The sequence below is a fragment of the Hemiscyllium ocellatum genome, chromosome 28 (assembly GCF_020745735.1).
Source record: "Hemiscyllium ocellatum isolate sHemOce1 chromosome 28, sHemOce1.pat.X.cur, whole genome shotgun sequence".
Lineage (NCBI taxonomy): Eukaryota > Metazoa > Chordata > Chondrichthyes > Orectolobiformes > Hemiscylliidae > Hemiscyllium > Hemiscyllium ocellatum.
The window spans coordinates 27,658,412-27,679,352 of NC_083428.1; the positions used below are offsets into that span (position 1 = coordinate 27,658,412).

At 41.7% G+C, this 20,941-nt stretch overlaps 1 protein-coding gene across 1 annotated transcript in view; it reads right to left on the bottom strand.

Moving 5' to 3' along the window:
• The window catches only part of LOC132828817 (protein ENL-like), a 112,468-nt gene extending 96,824 nt beyond the window's left edge, over positions 1–15,644 (bottom strand). Inside the window, exon 1 of the mRNA XM_060845962.1 lies at positions 15,545–15,644. Within this exon, the coding sequence (XP_060701945.1) occupies positions 15,545–15,556 (12 nt within the window). The 5' untranslated portion in view covers positions 15,557–15,644. The remainder of the gene's footprint in view (positions 1–15,544) is intronic.
• Positions 15,645–20,941: the final 5,297 nt, after the last annotated feature.

Below are 20,941 nucleotides of genomic sequence, written 5' to 3' on the forward strand. Positions count from 1 at the left end.
TGACAACAGTAAAAATAATAGTTGGCTGTACAGTGCCTCAGGATATCTCATGGTCATGAAAGGCACCTCAAACATATATTCTGTTACTGGCTCATGATACAGAAGTATGAACAAACTGGGTCTTTCAAACCTATCAACTTTTTAAAGCGTTTGTATAAGATTACAGGGGGTTGGAGAAAACTATTAGCAGATGTGGCTCATTTAGAAAATACATTTTCAAGCAAGAGTAAGGGAGAGGAAATCTCTCCTTAAATGGTCAAATGAAGCAAGTCGTGTATAGATACAGATTAAAGATAACAACATAAATAGATAAAGCCATGCAAAAGCAAAGCGAGCTTTAGAGGCCTCAAGTACAAAAGCAAGGAATAATCTTATCTGCACAAGATTTCAGTTAGGCTGCAGTTGTAGCAAATCCTGTTTTGGCTAGCTCTTTATAGGAAGATATAAAACCAGCAATGGAAAAATAACAGCTTAGAGATTTACTAAGCTGTTACCAGATGAACGGGAAGGTTATGGTTATTTAGTGAGACTTGAGAAGTTAAAAAAAAACTTAACTACAGCTGAGAAGATTAAAGGATAACATGACAGATCTTCCAGATTATGAGTCGTTAAAATAGGGTAAGATGTGATAGATTGTTTCCACTTCAGTGAGACAGTAGAGAGACAACATAATTTTAAGATGAATGCAAATAAAACTAAAAGTGGAAGTTAAATTTAAAAACGTGCCTAAGTAGGGGCAGTTAGCTTCTGGATTCGTATGCCACAAACTCATTGAGTTCATAAAGTTCGATTAGATGCTAGAAACTAAAATAATTTCTACTGGTACAGAGAACTGTCAGATCAATTAATATAGCCGATGAATAAATGCTCATGTAGACCTGTTGGAACAATGTTCCTGTGATGTGTGAAGTATGGGGCAGAAAAACTAAAATTGTAAACTTCAGCAGATCAGAACAACACAAATACTTTCTAAAGGTAAACAAACAAAGTTTGGGGCAAAATACTACTCACGCTGGCAAACAGATGGTACCTGGCTTACCACTAAGTCGCACGTTGCATGGACAGATGACACTTGGCCCAAATCCATGCCAGCTTTTCATGATAGCATTCCAAACCTAATCCCATTACCCAGCTGTCATCATCTGTCACTCACTAATTGGTTAGCTTCAAATATTATCCAATTCTTCCCTCAAAAGGTCAAAACAGTCTCTTCTCAAACTTATGAAACAATGGCCTGGATTTTGCATATCTGATCCTCTCTGACAGGACATGCACAAAGTTATCAATTCTATGCTCATGCAGTCAGGTCACTGAGCATTGTCGTAGCATGTCCTTGATTTATGAGGTGGTACACATTGAGCAGTCTGCAACTTTTTTTTCCAGTCAATGGCGTCAAAACTCTTTTCAGGCGAATTTGACCAAATCCTCAAACCTTTTCTTTTGGCCGCCTTTTGAGTTTTGGTCAGAGGACTGAGAAAAAGAGATCCTGCCAAGGGAGTTTATTGGGGGTGAATCAAGTTGTTCCAGTGATCCACCCATTTGGCATCCATGATTAGGTGTAGGCACTGCTGGCAGAAGTTCTCAAGGATCTTAATGTGATATCAGTAGAAGGTCTACGTTTTACTGCAGTCAGGAAGATTAGGGCCAATGTTGTCTTCCAGAGGTTCCTGCTGTCAATAGCTTGACATAGGAAAAACGGACTTGGATGACTCAGTGCTGGACTTTTACCATTGATACTAGTCCCTTAGTACAGGTGTCTACCATGATACAGGAAGTGCTGCACATACTGCAGAGCTGCCCCATCTCCATAGACAGAATGCAGGATGTTCAACTGGCCCAGGGAAGGTTTGTGAAAAACTACTGTCTTGGCATGCTTAAGGACAGGTCAAGTATGAGGAGCAAGGAACCATGCTGTGGATAGAGAAGATTTTATCCAGTCAAATGCAGTCCACTGATCACCCCAGTAGCCTGGAAATAATTGTGAACATTATTTTGGTTAATAGAAAACTGAACATGCGCCTTGTCCACTCCAGTAGTCCTTCATGTCATGAATCCATCACCAAACCTCAGCCTACAGTTGGTGGTACATTACAACCATTCAGCAGAAATGTAGATAGCTTTAAGGGATGAACTAGCGAATTTGCATTCCAAATGTCAACTGAACCATCTTTTAATGAATGGATGGTCCAGATTTCATCTAGGAATTGTAGGTATCTGATCTTCTCCAACTCAATGAGATGTAAGTGGTTCAGATGCAGGTTAAATTCCACGAACAACAGTCAAACGCCTAAACAAGGTTAACAGCTGACTACTAAATTCAATAATATTGCGCTCACTGGCTAACAATCATCCTTGTCCTAAAATATCTGACAAGGAAACAATTCCTCAACAACTTAAGGATGCTATGACTGTAATATACAAAAGAAAAGGAACGAAATATTGTCACGTTTCCACACTCTTGACTGTTAGTCAAACACTCTCAAAAACACTTTTCAATCATCCACTACTCAAAATCACTGACTGAATAACATCTCATAATGGACCGTGGGATTTAATCACAGAAAAAGTCAAATGGCTCGACATTTTGCACTAAGCTCGAGGAACATTGCAAAGAAACACATGGGCCTGCACGAGTCTCACGTCAGCACTTGACATCACCAGTTGTCCATGATTGCGGATGGCACAGGGAAAGTTCAGTTGCTTAAATGCCTCTATTAACATTTATCAAGGAACGAATGGGATGAGAAACAAACTTCCACCTAAATACAGTGGAGATCTTCACATCCTCAGGATGTTCCAAAAGTGCAAGGGTACTCCTCATTATATAGGTAAATGTGGTAACAAGTTGCATCCTGTAAAGTCTAACAAACAGCAATAAGGTAATGGCCAGTTATGTGGCTTACATCTGATCTGAATTTTAACAGTACATAACTCCTTCAATATTGCACTGATGATGTGGTTATAAATTTGCCTCAAATCCTTGCAATGGAGCCCAAACTTTATTCAAATGAAAATACCAATAAAAGAAGCTGACAGAAAAACTGCAAAATCCTCACCATCCACAAGATCGTTAAGGATTCGGTAACCAGGGAACAAATGCACATTACATGTCTGTAAAAGTTAAAGCTGGCAAGATGCCAGATTACAGTAACTAAGAACTAAGTCACCAGTGAATGCTTGCATGTTCAGAATTCTGCACTGCTACTTCATTCTGAAGCATAAAAATGGGCATGGCTTAAATTTCAGATTAATGAACTCAGTGTACACATAGCATTTGGTACTCTCATACAAGGGGTTTCAGTTTATCCATCAGGGTGAGGCTCAAGATATCTCTTGGGAACAGATTTGTGTGTTCAGATACAATTATGAACTGGTCCACAGCACATTCTGATGCCATTAAATGATTAATCATGGGATCACAGTAGCAGAAGTCACAAGGGACCTGCAGTAGATTAGAAAAAGGAAAATCAGAAAACCGAAGCCTGGTTTGTGGGCAAGCTAATCCAGAACAATAAACTAATGAAAAAAGAATGCAATTATCAGTTCAAAAAACATTTTTTAGCACAACTTATGCTCCTTCCCTCCCAACTGCTCATCTGATAGCAGCACCACTCCCTCCTTTTATGCATAAGGTTTTATGATCAACCCTTACTGTCATCTTCATTCACTCACAATTCTTCACTTTAAATCTTCTACTAGTAATAGGAACAGATTAACTAGGATGATTTCACTACAACAGAGCAATGATTTCATGACAAAAGGATTGGTGTATTCTCCTTTAAGCTGCATCCAATGACCTCACCTGAGTCATGCATGCTTTCCATATTTCCAATCCATTATTCAAAACATACTCTTGTACACAGTCCAAAATTAACATTTGGAAAAACATTTGTTATTCCCACAAAATAGCAGCAGCAACTCTTAGGGGGACAACTTCAAACACTTTGTAATTATGAGGTTTTGAGTATTGTTAATCAAAGAAACTTCAAATTCACCAAAGAAAAGTAATCTAGGAATATCAGACTGCAACTTTTCTGAATAAAGTGATTTTTGTGGTCAGTTTTCACCTCAAAAGATGGGAAATGAGAGGAGTAAAAGGTTTGTTTAATTATGTTATCCTTGGAAAACATACAAATTGTAAAGATCTTGGAAATCAGACAAGTATTTCAAAAAACATCTTGCGATATTTAACCATGTCGTTCTTAAACACCAGATCTTGTGTGTGCTTGCCTCTGAGAATAGAAACAATCTTGAATAATTAACACAGCCTGGAGTGCTAACTTGCTCCATTAAATTCATTAAAATCAGTGACATCTACTCACTTTTACAATTCTTTACTGTTGTTTGATGAACTCTACGGTGAGAGTGCCTGTTTTAGCCTCTGTCTCAATTCATCTGCTGAAGTCCTGATTCACTCTTTTCTTACCTCTAGATGTGACCATGCCAATGTACTGATGACTGATCTCCCACAATCTAATCTCCATCAACTTAAGGTCATCCTGTCCAACCATACCTTAACTTGCATCAAGTCTTATTCACTTATCATGCCTATGGTTGCTGAACTGTGGTGAATAACAGTCAAGCACCAGCTTGATTTTAAACCCATCAAATCACTTGCTCTCATTTCTCTCAAACTCTCTAACCTCCTTTAGGCCCAGAGGTATTTGTGCTTTTCTACTTCTAGCCAATTCTACTGTCATTGGTGGCTGCATCTTCAGTTATCCGGTCCCCAAGTTCTGGAGTATCTTTCCAACATATCTGTACCAATGTACCTTGCTTTTATCCTTTCAGACATTGACTTGGATCCCACTTACCACCCCCTGAGAAAAAGAACAGGAAATTGCATTACTGTAGGAAATGATGTCACACAGGAAATGACATCACCAATCCAAGGATTCCCAACCATATAAACAGAAAGCAGAAAACACCAGCAGTGCATTGCCTGGAGGCTTACTGAAGATGTTACCTAGTATGGTGACGAAACACCAGGAAATGAACCTTCCAGCTCAGCAAGCAAACCTACATCCAGAACCTCAACATGATCTATAAATCTTCTCAAAGCTTGCTAACATTGCTTAAAATTTACTTCTTTGTCCAAGGTTTTGGTCATCTGACCTAATGTGCAACACAGTAGCATTGAGAGTTACACAGTCATACAGCATGGAAACAGACCCTTCACTCCAACTATGCAGACCATAATCCCAACCTAAACTAGTCCCACTTGCCTGCATTTGCCCCATACCCTTCCAATAATTTGTTATTCATGTGTGTAACCAATTGTCTTTTAAAACATTGTAACTGTACCCACATTCAACACTACCTCTAGTGAGGTCATTCCACACACTAATCACTCTGGGAAAATGTCTCTTATGCATTTTTAAAATCTTTTTCCTCTCAATTTAAAAATATGCCCCCTAGTCCTGAAATTTCCCTTCCTAGGGAAAAGATATCTGTCATTCATCTTATCTATACTTCTCATGATCTTATAAACCTCGATAAGATCAGCCCTCAACCTCCTATGCTCCAGTAAAAAAAATGTCCCAGTCTATCCTGCCTCTCTTTATAACTCCAACCTTCTATTCCTGGCAACATTTTGGTAAATCTTTTCTGAACCCTCTCCAACTTACTAACATCTTTCCTTTTTCAGGGCAACCAGAACTGGATATAGTAGTTGAGAAGAGGCCTCATGAGTGTCCTGAACAACCCCAACATGATGCTCAAACTCCTATACTCAAAAGGTCTGAGCAATGAAAACAAGCATGATAAATGCCTTCTTAATTACCCTGTCTACATGCGATGTAAATTTCAAAGAATTCTGAACTTGAACCCCTAGGTCTCTCTACTCCGCAATACCACCCAAGATACTACTTTAAATTGTATTAGTCCTGCCCATGTTTATTTTACCAAAATGCAATAACCCACATTTATCCAAACTCTCGTAAAACCTTGGGATATTTTGTTATGTTAAAATGCTATGTAATTTACTGTAAGTAACAGACAAGACTGACAGGGACCTACAGCAAACTGTACCTCAATATCAGAAGTCATCATTTCCTATAATGGAACAGTAGGTTTACTAGTATTGTATCGTTCCAGGAGCATTTTCCTGTGAAATGCACTGTCTAAATAGCAATGATCAAAGGAACTTTCAACATATCCATACTAAGAAAGAGTTTTGTTGATAAAAATCAGGTTTTGATAAGCACACATCAAATTGAACTAGAGGACATAACTCTCAGTTGATATGAACTACTGCTGGAAGTTAAACAATTCAGAATTGAATACAGTGCCTTACAGATTATACTCCTGGACTAGCAGTGTTAAGATCACAAATTCTGATTTCACAAAACCAAACGGAATTCAATATGTGGGTTAACCATCAGAATAACACATCTAGCTCTTCAGGGGAGAGCCTCCAAAATCCAATTCAACCATTCAATGTACAACTTCTGCATAACCTACCACTACACACTTCAACGTTCCACTACACTGACACCAATCCCTTCAAGTACACTATATCTCTTGATGGATTTCATTGCAGGCTTCTCCCATTCAAGACAACCGTCACTAATGTGACTTCATTTTTGAAGCAACCTACAACACAACGGGGAGACGTATTGCTCGTTCAAACAGTAATTATAAAGGGCTTAAGTTCAAAGCATATACGAATCACAGTGGAGTCAAAATAATATTCAAGTGATGGCATGCAATCTTACCCAATGGTTCAGTAAATAGATGCACTAAGCACTATCTGACAGTAAGAGACCAGTGTTCAATCATAATACATGCCAATTAGTTGATCCAGACCTCACCAAATCCCTGACTGATGATATTTTAAAATATGCTGTGCAATACAGTCAAGGTTCCTTTGTTGTACTGAGGTAGCAGCAGAATGTTTTCCTTTGCTTCCCCTTGCCCTTTTGAATTTGCTATTCTTATCCCACTTTCATGCACCGTGAGATGTTTGATGCTGTTTCCTACTAGTGGTAACAACAGCTCAAACAAGTACCCATTCTTTTTCAAAACATTGTAGAAGCAAATGTTGCATATTATTACAGCTGAATTCAATCTCATTCTCATCTGATGCCCACATTCAGTAGGATCACTGGAGAACCTAAATCTTATTAGTTTTCCGTTTGTAATGTGGCTCATCCAGGTTAACTGTAGTACTGTACTGCCAGCTTGGCCCCGAGTGATTGAGTTTGTGGAGGTCAATGATCAAACTTGAGACATACCTGATCACAGGATGAAGGGCAGAAGTGCCAAGCTGTAACACACACTCTAGCAGAACAAAGTAAAGCCTTAACGGAAGTCTAAACTACAAAAGTTCTGCTCCTAGCTACTCCCCAGTTTGTGGGCCCAGTGTCACGCTTTATACCTGTTCAAGTTTCAATACAAAGAAACTGAAGTGGTGTCCTAGTAATGGAAGTGCACACTGATCTAATCAAAGCCCACAGGGATCATTTTTTAAATGTATCTTTCACACTTACCTCAAAATTTAAAACAGCAGTTTCCCATAGTCTATCTGAAAGTAGACAATTCAAGCAAAATCCCTCACTCAAGAACAAAACAAATACACATACAAAAGACACAGCAACAATTTCTCACAAATCCAGAATTAAGTGACGAGATCACTTCATTCTCAAGTACTGCCAACATCTGAACTCAGATCAGGTCCCACTCACCCATCACCCATGCTCACTGATCTACTCCCTTAAACTGAAAATGACCCTGCCTCTACATTGTCCCAAGACAATCCCAGGACAGGGACAGCATGGGATTGGATACAGAGTAAAGCTCCCCCTGCTTTTTTAAACTGAAAGTAAAGTTCCTTTGACCTGTCCCCATCCAACATTCCCAGGACAGGACAATATAGGGCAAGACACAGGGCAAAGCTCCCTCCACTCACAGGAAGTCAAAAATAGTGATGAAACTGGGGAACTGTATTAAAGTAAAATTAACTGTTGAACAGAACCTTGTTTAACAAAACAGAAACTTACTAAATTAACATTATTCTGGTTGGTGATCGCCAGCCCCTGTGGTGCCCACCAGTCTCTAAAGACCTCTATCATGTCAGACTGCACCACATGTTCACTCCCCAGGACCGGTATTCAAATCTCTCCCTCAACACATCTCTAATTCTGGGTTGAGGTAAATGCCACGTTGCTCAGGGACAGCAGTTGACTTTGTGCTTATGGAACCAAAAATGCTCTTGATATCATGTAATATTGAAAATTAATCAACAAAATTGAATCCCACTGGATTAAACAGGGAATTGCCTTCATGGATAAGCAGCAAATAGCAGAGCATTGTGGTGAACAATGGTTTTTCTGATGCTCAGGGAAAATATTAGTTCAATCAGAAAACTCTGGTTCTGAATCAATACATCCTCTGAGTTGTGCAGTTGCGCAGTAATCCAAAAGGTCATTTGCAGGCCATGCACAAGTCATCCCATTCAAGTTAGCAGGCATGAACAGTGATATAAAACATGTAAATCACCTCCATGTCACAAAAAATGTGAGATGGCATGTTGATCAGTGAGATGCCACTGCTCTTAAGTTCAGGTGATAAATTTAGATTAGAGAAACAAGGCATTTCCTAGAAAAACATAGCTGTCCCAAAATTCGACAACATATTAAAAAGGAGGATAGCAAAAGGTTTCAGAAGGACATAAATTAGCAGACAGTTTTTAATGCAGAGAAGTGAAAGGTGTTGTATTCTAATAGGAAGTTTGATAAAGTAAATTAAAAATTCTAAGGCGGCACGGTGGCACAGTGGTTAGCACTGCTGCCTCACAGCGCCAGGGACCTGGGTTCAATTCCCGCCTCAGGCGACTGACTGTGTGGAGTTTGCATCCACTAACTCCATTAACAGACACATGGACCTGGACCCAATATACAAACCACTACAGCTGAAACTGACACCCGGAAACGGCAAGGACATCCATCAACAGACACATTGACCTGGACCCCACATACAAACTACTACAGCTGAAACTGACACCCGGAAGCGGCAAGAACAAGCCACTATAAATACCGGAAGAAACAACAAAGCAGCGCTTCACAGGAGGCTCCAATAGCACTGATGATGTTCCCTAGCCAGGGAACGAGACGTTTGCAGCAAAAACTTCCAGCTCGGCGAACAGACCCACAACAACGGACACCCGAGCTACAAATCTTCAACCAGACTTTAAAGTTTGCACGTTCTCCTTGTGTCTGCGTGGGTTTCCTCCGGGTGCTCCAGTTTCCTCCCATAGTCCAAAGATGTGCGGGTCAGGTGAATTGGCCATGCTAAATTGCCCGTAGTGTTAGGTAAGGGGTATATGAAGGGGTATGGGTGGGTTGCGCTTCGGCGGGTCGGTGTGGACTTGTTGGGCCGAAGGGCCTGTTTCCACACTGTAAGTAATCTAATCAAAAGATATCAGGAATAAAACCTGAGTACAGGAACATGTTCTGACAAATCTTTGAAGACAATATAAGTTCACACAAGAGGATCCGAGGATCCTTGTCTTTATAAAGACAGTACAAAAGCAGGAGGAAGTTATGCTGAACCTTTATTAGACCTATCTTCTATATTATGACCAATTGTGGACACCACACTTGGGAAGGATATATGTTTGAGAGAAGATATTCACTCAAATAGTACCAGAGCTAAGAGTCTTCCAATTATGTGATGAACCTACAGAAGCTGGGCTCTCCCTGGACCCAAGTTTAAGAGAGATATTCAAAATCATCACAGGTTTGGACAAAGTAAACAGGAAGAATTGCAGAAAGGCCAGTAACATGGTGACAGATTTAAGTTCATTGACTAATCAGCAACAGATGACTTGAGGGAAAACATGATGGAAGAGTATTGGAGTAAGATTGAATAACAAATCTCTAAGGGAATCAGATAAATACCTGAAGACAACAAATTTGCACAGTTGATGAAAGAGCAGTGAATTGAGATTTAACCACACAGCACTTTTCAGGAACTGGCATGGAATGACTCCATTCTGAGTTGCATCACTATGATTCTACCATATCTCTGGTTTTCAGCGCTCTGCTATTGGTTTCAGAATTTCCTCCCTAAAATTCTCTACCTCTCTTTCTTTTTTTTAAAACAGAAGCCTTACAGCATGGCCATTTGGCCCAACAAGTCCACACCCTCCAAAGAATAACTCACTCAGACCCATTACCCTACCCAATTACTCCATATTAACGCTTGACTAATGCACTTTTCCCACACATCCCTGCACACTATGGGCAACTTAGCATGGGCAATTCACCTAACCTACACATCCTTGGATTGTGGGAGGAAACTGGAGCACCTGGAGGAAACCTACACAGATACGGGGAGAACGTGCAAACTTCACACAGATGTTCGCCCGAGGCTGGAATCGAGCCCAGGTCCCTGATGCTGTGAGGCGGCAGTGCTAACCACTGAGCTACTGTGCCGCCTCTTCTTTCAGTCACCTCTTAAAACCTATCACAAAAGGCCAACTTATTCTAGTTTAGAGTGTCTATTAGAAATTTCAGATCTACCTTAGATATCTTTACATGTTTCTACCACAGATCTCCTCCAGATCTGCCATAATGTGAAAGGTTCCTGACTATATTTACATACATAGTTCAACATCAGGATGTAACAATGGTACGCCGTTAGGAAATAAACATTATGAACACGCTTTGTCCAAACTGCAAAAAAACAAAATTGAATTGATTAATATTCTAACGAGATGAGACCAATTATAAATCAATTAAGTTGTTTATTTTGCCACAATAACTGTATGTGCATATAGCACCTTTAACATTGGAAACTGTCCCAAAATACTGCAAAGCATATCCAAATATCAGCATCTAGCCAAAAGGGGAGATGTTAGAAAATTAAAAGGTTTGGTCAATTAAATAAATTTTAAGAAGAGTCTTAAAACACAGTGAGAGACAGAGAGAGAAAAAGGTGCAGAGGTTCAGGAAGGGATCTCCAGATGTTTAGGACTCAATGCAGGCAGAGTAAATGGAGGAAATACATAAGGTCGGTGTTGGAGAAACACAAAGTTCTTGAAAGTGTAAGGGTTGCAAGAAGTTACGGAGATAAAGAAGTGCAAGGCCATGAAAAGATTTAAACACAAGGATGAAGATTTCAAGTGAGACTTCATTGGAACAGCAGGTCTACAAGCTCAGGGGTCATGGGCAGTAAAGTAGTGTAGTCAATACTTCATTATTTAACTTGATATTTGTCACTCCTCAGCAACTCAGTGAACCACACCAAGATTTATTGTGGGTCCTGTGGCCGAAGGCTTACAGCCTCTCTCTGCAAATCTTATCAACTGATCCTATCTATGTCTTTCACCTTTGTTTCTTACCATTCTAGGACTTAGACCTAATCAGAGTGATTATGCAGAAGCAACATATATTCAAGGATGACTCATTTCAGCTTTGTCTGAAATATGTAGCTACTCTGCTGCTGGGTGGAGGATAAGGCCACCAGAACAAGTCATCAACCTCCACGTTGTTTTAGATCATTAACATTCGGAATGGCTAGTCCATGTGTCTAAACCTTACAATTCTTGGCCTCTCCTACACCAAGGCTGCAATGACCACCACCATCTCCACTTACCTGCACAAATACACAAAATAACTGCCAAATATATACTCATTAAATATAATCAGGCTGTAATGCCAATGTGTCCAATTTGATATTTATCTTGCTCCCTAACAGGGTACCCATACCACAAGAACCACGGCAGTTCAAGAAAGTAACTCATCACCACCTTCTCAAGGACATTTGGAGTGGACAATAAATGCTGGGCCTATATGAAGTGAATTAGTAAAAGAAGCAATAACTAATAAGCATATATCTAGGTTTTAAAAATAGTTATGAAGCAATCATCTGTTTTAATTATGTTGGTCGATAGATAACTATTGATTGGGAGAGCTCCTCTATTCTACTTCAAATGGGCACTTTGACATCGTTTGGAAGCAGAGTGATTCCATTTAATATCAAATCTGAAATGTGGCTCCTCCAACAACTTCAAGTACCTGTTGTGGGGCTTGAACCACTTACCTTCTGTGGCAAAAAGGCAAAATAGCACCTGAACCATAGCTGTTACAAAAGAAGTTTTGACTTTAAATCCAATTAAATCCCCTTTGATGAGGAGAAGGAAAAAATCAAAATAAGTCAACCTTTATGTCAGTTCAACTTATGTGTGCGGACATTGGGTGACCATAGGATCAGGCTTAGTCATCAAGCTTTCAACAGTCACTACCCATACTCAAACAGGAATCACCACCTAATGAGTTTCTCAAGGTTCCTGGCCAATTCTAGATTCTGATCACAGCACAAGAGACCAACATTGAGAAAAGAAAGAAAGGGGATCTTAAAAAAAATCCAAATATTTCAATGCCAAATTTATCTTTTAAATAAGGGCAGAACTCCAGTAAAAAAAAACCATAATTCAAATTCAATATTAAAGGCATTAAACAACATAATGGTATGATGTAAAGCTCATGTCATCATCAGTGCAAGTATTTCTATGAGAAAAACTAACCAAATAAAATAAATGCATAAGTTAGTTATGATTAGACTAGTGCTGAAAAAGCACAGCAAGTCATGCAGCATCAAAGGAGCAGGAAAATCAACGTTTTGGGCAAAGGCCTTTCATCAGGAATGAGGCTGGGAGCCTCGGGGGTGGACAGACAAATGGAAAGGGGATGGAGCTGGAGGAAGGTAGCTGAGAGTACAATAGGTGGATGGAGGTGGGTTAAAGATGATAGCTGGAGAGGAAGGTGGAGCGGATAGATGGGAAGGAAGATTGACTGGTGATTCCTGAAGAAGGGATTATGCCCGAAATGTCGATTCTCCTGTTCCTTTGATGCTGCCTGACCTGCTGCACTTTTCCAACAACACATTTTTAAGCTCTGATCTCCAGCATCTGCAGTCCTCACTTTCTCCCAGATTGACTGGTGGGACAGGTCATGAGGTTGGTGCAGAGCTGGAAGGTTGAAACTGTGGGGAGGGGAGGAAATGAGGAAACTGCTGAAGTCCACATTGATGCCATGGGGTTGAAAGGTTCCAAGGCAGAAGATGAGGTGTTCTTCCTCCAGGTGTCGGGTGGTGAGGGAGTGGTGATTGAGGCAGCTCAGGACCTGCATGTCCTTGGCAGAGTGGGAGGAGGAATTAAATATTCGGCCACGGGGAGGTGGGGTTGATTGGTGGGGGTGTCCCAGAGATGTTCTCTGAAGCGCTCTGCAAGTAGGCGTCAAGCATCCCCAATGTAGTAGAGACCGCTTAAGGAGCGACGGATACAGTAAATGACATGTGTGGAAGTGCAGGTGAAGCTTTGATGGATGTGGGAGACTCCTTTGAGGCCTTGGACGGAGGGGGGGGGGGGGTGGAGGAGGAGGTGTGGGCACAGGTTTTGTAATTCCTGAGGTGGCAGGGGAAGGTGCTGGGAGAGGAGGGTGGGCTGTTGGGGGCGTGGACCTGACCAGGTAGTCACAGAGGGAATGGTCTTTATGGGAAGTTGATAGGGGTGGGGAGGGAAATATGTCTCTGATGGTGGGGTCCATTTGTAAGTGGCGGAAATGTCAGCAGATAATGCGATGTATACAGAGGTTGGTGGGGTGGAAAGTGAGGACCGGGTGGGGGGGGTTGCTTCTGGGTTCTGTCCTTGTTGCAGTTAGATGGGTGGGGTTCAAGGGCGGAGGTGCGGGGCATGGATAAGATGCATTGGAGGGGAAATTGCAGTCTTTAAAAAAGGAGGCCATCTGGTGTGTTGTGGTGGAACTGGTCCTCCTGGAAGCAGATGCAGCGGCAGTGGAGGAATTGGAAATAAGGGAAAGCATTTTTGCAGGATGCAGAGTGGGAGGTGGTGTAATCCAGGTAGCTGGGGGAGTCAGTGGGTTTGTAGAAAATGTCAGTTTTGAATCGGTCACCGTTGATGGAGCTGGAGAGGTCCAGGAAGGAGTGAGAGGTGTCAGAGATGGTCCAGGTCAGGGTGGAATGTGTTGAAGTTGATGAACTGTTCAGCCTCCTCGTGGGAATATGAGGTGGCGTTGATGCAGTCATAAGTTAGTTATGGTCAACCTCACCAATTGGAATATATTTTGTACTGTCCAGAAAAATATTCGTTTGTCTTAAGGAGAGTTCCTCTTCAGGCTCTGATTAAAAAAAACTTGTATGCAAGAGAATCAGAAGGGCTGGTTGCCCATGTTCTATCAGTACTTAGTTGTTGATAGTAAATATTTTAGTGAGACAATTCTGCAAATTAGATGGAAAACTATATCCATTTAATGCAAATTTAATTATGCTTTTTAGCAACTTCCAATTTGTTTACACAGTTCTGGAAGGAATTTAAAATGTCACTGTAATGTATTTAGCAGCCACTGTTGTTAGTCATTGTACTATACTGCAAATGCATAGATCATATTAAAGAGGCTACATATTGAAATCAAGACAAATGTTGCTATTAAACAGATAATCTTGTTTGTTCAACACATTTAAAGTTTGTTCTTTTAAACTATTCAGAGGAAAAATGTATTTGAAAATTCAAACAAATCCCAAAGACTGTCAAGTTATCAGAGCTAGGAAAAAGTGAGGACTGCAGATGCTGGACAGTCAGAATCGAAAAGGGTGACACTGTAAAAGCACAGCAGGTCAGACAGCATCCGAGGTGCAGGAGAATCAGCATTTTGGGCATAAAACTTCAACTGAAGGGCTTGCTCCTCAGATGCTGTCTGACCTGCTGTGCTTTTACAGTGCCATCCTTTTCAACTCTGTCAACTTATCAGAATTAACCCTGAAAGAATATTTTGTTTTATGAAAATCAGTGAAATCTATTCCACTATGCTTTCACATTTAATCTCTACTAACAAGAGGTGACCTAAGCTTCACTAAATAGCTTATTGAGGTTACTAATTAATAATTTTAGTATCGTAAAAGGTCATGCTGGATTGCTATGGAGGAGTTTGGTTGAAGCCTTCTTGAAGATTTATTTTTAAACGTTAACTGCCATTTCATTCCTGCCTTTCTCCTGACAGAAAATCCTGGCGTCAGAAGACCAACCAGTCATCTACAATCTCATTAGAGAAATAAGCACACTTGGGGGGGGACTCTTCTCTATTGCCTGAGGTTTGACCCTCAAAACACGAGTCAGTAACTCATCCAGAGACGACAGTCGACCTTCCAGTGAGATGTTCACTCAGGTCGCCTTTTCCAATCAGGTACCTGTCAACAACTAACCCCAAACACATCACGGTGTAGATTGAGCCCTCAAGGGGTTCAGATCAGGGGCGGCCAGCATTTGTTTTAATGCTAGAGGTTCTCTCTCTCTATCGATATAATAAATAAATAAAACTTTGCAAAGCGGGAGCGCCGGGGATGAATGAGGGGACATTCCATCAGTCAGGAGGCTGCATTCTCTCCCCACGCTGCTGCCCCCTCCTCCCGCCTCTCCCCTCCCCTCCCCTGCCCTGCCCTGCCCTCCCCCCGGGTTTGTTCAGGAGGCCTGAGGGACTCACAATGCTGTGGGGCGAGGCTGCAGCCGCCAGGGCGGAGACTCTACCTGATTGTCCATGGCGATGGCGTCGCCCTCCTTCTCCTTCTCCTCCTCCTCCTCCTCCCCGGTGCCTCTCCGTACGCCGCCTCGCCCGCCGGCTCACACTCGCATTGTATCCCAAGGCCGAGCCCGGAGCCGGGGAGCGGGAGCGGAAGCCGCACCGACAACGGACACGGGCCCTCGGCGGACTTCCAAAACAGAGCGTCGCGCCGGCCAATCACGCGGGGCCGGGCTGGAGGGGGCGGGGAGAGGGCGGGCCGGGGGGGGGGGCGGGGCCAGCACCGCACGGGGGGGGGTGGGGTCAGAGGAGGAGTGGAGGAGGGGGCGCGCCCAGAAGTGGAGGGGGCGGGGACAGAACTTCTTTGGGAGAGGATGGAAGCCGAGCTGTAGGGGGCGGAGACCGTGCTGGAGTGGGCGGGACCGTACCTGAAGACGGTGCAAGTGTGCTGACCAATCGGTGCTGTGATAAAGCGGGATTGCTTTCGAAACGCCCCATCACCCTGCCTAACTATTGATTGACGGCAATTCTGACCAATCGAAGCTAGTCATCATACGAGCCAATCAGTGGCGGCCCTTGAGGCGGACGCCCTTGTCCCTCGGGCTCACGGCGTGACCACGGCCCCGATTGGCTACTGCTCAGACCCGGAAGTGTCATGTACTCATCACCAACTCTTTGTCATCCCCAACACTCCATTCATCTAAATATTTTCTAATTAACCTGTTGGCTGATGTTGCTACAAATCCTTGGAGCAAATGGGACTTAAAACCGGGCTGCTGGCTCAGACCACACTGCACCATAAGATTCCTTATCCACTCATTTTACCTTCCACTGGTGTCTGATTTCCAGCTGGCTGAGTTTGTTACCTTCATTTGCTAACAATATAATCCCCAAAGGATTAAAATTCACCCCCCCACCCAATTTATTTCAGGATTTATCAGATTACAGTCTAACTCTGGAAGCTAGAAACATTGCCTGTGGTATATGTTTTGATTAAGGATGCATAGACACAACTGCACACCCTTGGACACGTTTACTAGATATTTAGATTGAATTGAATAAGCTCCACTCTCTGCAACTGGATCCTCAGTTTCCGAGCCACAGGCCACAATCAGTGAAGATTGGGGACAATGTTTCATCTTCACTAATACTCAACACTGGAGCCCACAGTGGTGCATACTCAGCCCCTTATTGTAATCACTGTATACCCATAACTGTGTCACCAAACACCAGACTAAAGCCATTTACAAGTTCGCTGATAACACCACCATAGTTGGTCGAATCTCAGATGGCGATGAAACAGACTACAGACGGGAGTTGGAAGACCTGGAAAAATGGTGCACTGAGAACAACCTAGCTCTCAATGCCAACAAAACCAAGGACTCATTATTGACTTTTGGCAGGACATTACTCATGCCCCCTACACATTAACAACACAGAGGTGGAACGTGTGCTGTTGATGTGTAGTGGGGCTTGAGTAACATTCTGCAGAAAGTTATTAATGAGTTCCTTGGTTTGCCGGCATTGAGCTGAAAATGTGTTGCTGGAAGGGCTTATGCCCGAAACGTCGACTCTCCTGCTCCTTGGATGCTGCCTGACCTGCTGCGCTTTTCCAGCAACACATTTTCTGCTCTGATCTCCAGCATCTGCAGACCTCATTTTCTCCTTGCCAGCATTGAGAGCTTGGTTGTTCTCAGTGCACCATTTTTCCAGATCTTTCACCTCCCGTCTGTAGTCTGTTTCATCGCCATCTGAGATTCGACCAACTATGGTGGTGTCATCAGCGAACTTGTAAATGGCATCAGTCTGGTATTTGGTGACACAGTTATGGGTATACAGTGAGTACAGTAAGGGGCTGAGTATGCACCACTGGGGGCTCCAGTGTTGAGTGTTAGTGAGGATGAAATATTGTCCCCAACCTTCACTGATTGTGGCCTGTGGGTCAGGAAACTGAGGATCCAGTTGTAGCGAGTGGAGCTTATTCAATTCAATTCAATTCAATTCAAATGTCTTGTAAATGTGTCCAAGGGTGCGCAGTTGTGTCTATGCATTATTAATCAAAACATATATGGCATTAGTCTGGTATTTGGTGATACAATCATGGGTATACAGTGAGTACAGTAGGAGGCTGGTATTCACACCTGGGGGGCTCCAGTGTTGGGTGTTAGTGAATATGAAATATTGCCCCCAATCTTCACTGATTGTGGCCTGTGCGTCAGGACACTGAGGATCCAATTGCAGAGAGTGGGGTTTATTCAATTCAATTCAATTCACTGTCTGGATGTATCACTATCTGGTAAGGCAACTGTGCCATTCAAGATTGGAGATGGTTTCAGCGAGTGGTGAACTCAGCTCGGACAATTGCAAAGGCCAACCTCCCATCTATAGAATCCGTCTACGAGACCCACTGTCAAAGAAAGACTGCCAGCATTCTCAAAGATCCATCCCACTGTGGTAATGATTTTCTACAACCTCTACCATCAGGGAAAAGGTACAGAAGCCTGAACGCAAGCACCAGTTAGAATACTGAATGGACTCACAAACTCTTAACATTCTCCTGTTACCTGTGTTTTTGTTTTTGCCGCTGTTTACTTATTATTTACTTATCTATGCTACTTAACTCTGTGATCTGCCTGTATTGCTCGCAAGACAAAGCTTTTCACTGTGCCTCGGTACACATGACAATAAATTCAATTCAATTCAAAAATTAAAAAGATTTGCTGTATTTTGATGCTAAAGTTGAGTCCAGGTGCCTCTTGTTCAGATGTCAGAGGGAAGGAAAGATTGGATCCAGGAAGTCAATTTTGATACAAGTACCTAATGGGATTAATTCATATGGATATATTTGATAGCCAGGTCATTGTGGACTTCAACAGATACTTTAATTTGTTCCTATCCGTTATTTTGCAGAGCAGTCCTTTGTCTGGTTTAAAGAGAGCTCACCTGAGAGCAGAGTTCTCTGACAGAGAGCTGGGAAAATTAGGGATCTTCCATCAGCCAAGACAAACTGCTTTAAAAACCTTTGTAGTTCACAGCCTTATGGGGAGGTTTTTTTGCTAAACTAAAGCAAGAATGATACATGGAAAACACAAGACAGCAAAATGCATAGGGTGAGTGAAGGATTAAGGTGAATAAAAGAAGGAATAAGTGAAGGATAGGGTGAATGTGGTTTTTGACAAGTTGTGATTTTAGTTTTAACTCAAAATAATGAAGTGTAATCAATGTAATATGACAATGCCTAAACGTGTATTAATGCCAAAATAAAGCAGATACTTTTCTATTCAACCTCAGGGCACAGAACAAGTTTAGCTGATATCTGAGCAAGTTAAAGCAGCCTCCATGACATTTGGAGTCAGAAATTGGTCTCCAAGTGAACTGATTTATTAAACTCAAGAATGCACAGAATTCAGCCATAAAACCCTCCACCTGAAAGGACACAAACATCTCCCCATGATGTCAGAACTGATATCAGAACTCTTCTGTGTCCTATAGGAATAAGAGAAAGCATTCAGTTCCTTTAATTAGGTGATGGTTGATCTATATCTTAATTCCCCCTACCTATGTTGGTTCTGTAACCCTTAGTCCATCAATTAAATAAATATCTTAATTTAGGCACATGTTCACCATCTTTTATGTGAAGTATTTCTTCTCATCACTTGTGAAGGACCCAACTCATTTTTTAAGGTACAAAAATAGAAATTGCTGGAGGAACCCAGTGGCTCTGACAGCGTCTGTGGAGATAAAACAGACTTAACATTTTGGGTCAGGTGACTCTTCAACAGAACCTTCTTCAAACCTGCTGAATTTCTCCAGCAATTTCTGTTTTATATTTGAGATTTCCAGCATACACAGTTCTTTATTCAGTTTTAAGGTTATGCACACCTGATTAGTTCTGCCCCAAAGCAGAACTAGTTACTACCTTTTATTCCTTCAATCATCTTTTATGACAGAATTTGGAATACTCCTTAATTCTTTCTACTCAAGGGAATACAAACCTGTTCTGAGCAACCTGCCTGCATAATTAACCCTTTTATTCCCAGTAGCATTCTGGCGAATCTGTGATGTGACCCTCCAAGACCATCTTTCCTAAGGTGCATACTGAACATTGTATTCTAAATGGGCTCTATACAGGTGGAACATAAATTCCTTCTTTTTGTGTTGCAGGTGCAGCTTGTTTAAGATTAAGCTGAACAAAAAAAATTGTTAATGAATCCTCAAGTCTCTCATTCCTTTGGGTTTCCTAATTACTCACTATTTTAAAAAATACTTTGACCTATCTTTTATGGATCCAAAGTGGATGATTTCACATTTTCTCACAGTGGGATTCTATTTGCATTGGTTTTGCCCAATTATTTAAGCTATCAATGTTCCATTGCAACTTTCCACTCCCATGTATACTACATACACTGCCATCAAAATTTGTATAATCTGCAGACATTGTTGTTTGGCTCCATATTCTTCAATATGAGTCCCACTCAGCTGAATGACACAGAAGAAGCACTTACTGTTTAACTGGTCAGGGGCAAGTGGAAAGTTGATGGGCTTGTAACCTGTGAACCCTTCCTGATGAAGGGCTCATGCTCGAAACGTCGAATTCTCTGTTCCTGAGATGCTGCCTGGCCTGCTGTGCTTTGACCAGCAACACATTTGCAGCTGTGATCTCCAGCATCTGCAGACCTCATTTTTTACTTGTAACCTGTCATGTTTTATGTGATCCTCCACCCTGCCAAAAATATGCGTAGTGAGATGGAGCAGAAAAATCCAGCCTATGGAGTTACTAGAAAGATAAATAGGCAGAAATTTATTTCTTTCCCTCAGCTTCATGACTATGTGCCTAGTATTAATACTTGGCAGGAACACCTTTGGATTAAGGTGCTGCCTGTCAGGATATTAGCATTATTATAAACGCTCCACAATCAACTGCGTGCAAGCAAAACAGGGTTGACCCACTTGACACAAGCAGAGCCACACAATGTACAGATTATACTCGGCCCATTTCAGGGTTTAGCTTCAGAAGACTCATGACAACAATCAGAAGTATTTAATTGTGCCATTCAGGGAGCCTCTAGGAGAATAACTAAGTGACTTTTAACAGTTCCATGTCACACGCTGACACAGAAGCCAAGCACAATTATCAGAAACTGGAGGTACATGCACACTTAAACGTCATTAAAATTATGACTTCTCCAAAGCTGTTCTGTATCAAGCATTATAATTGACAGAGTTTGGAAACAGCTTAAGTAAGTAATATAAATGGGACCACTGTGAAGTGAATGAATAAGAGAAGGATGCTTCTAGTGAGGAAAGGGAAGACATGTAAACAAGATTCTTAAGCCAGTACTTAAGTATTAAACTGTAATTTATGTTACTAATATGACAGTCTAATAATAAGATACTTTAATTAT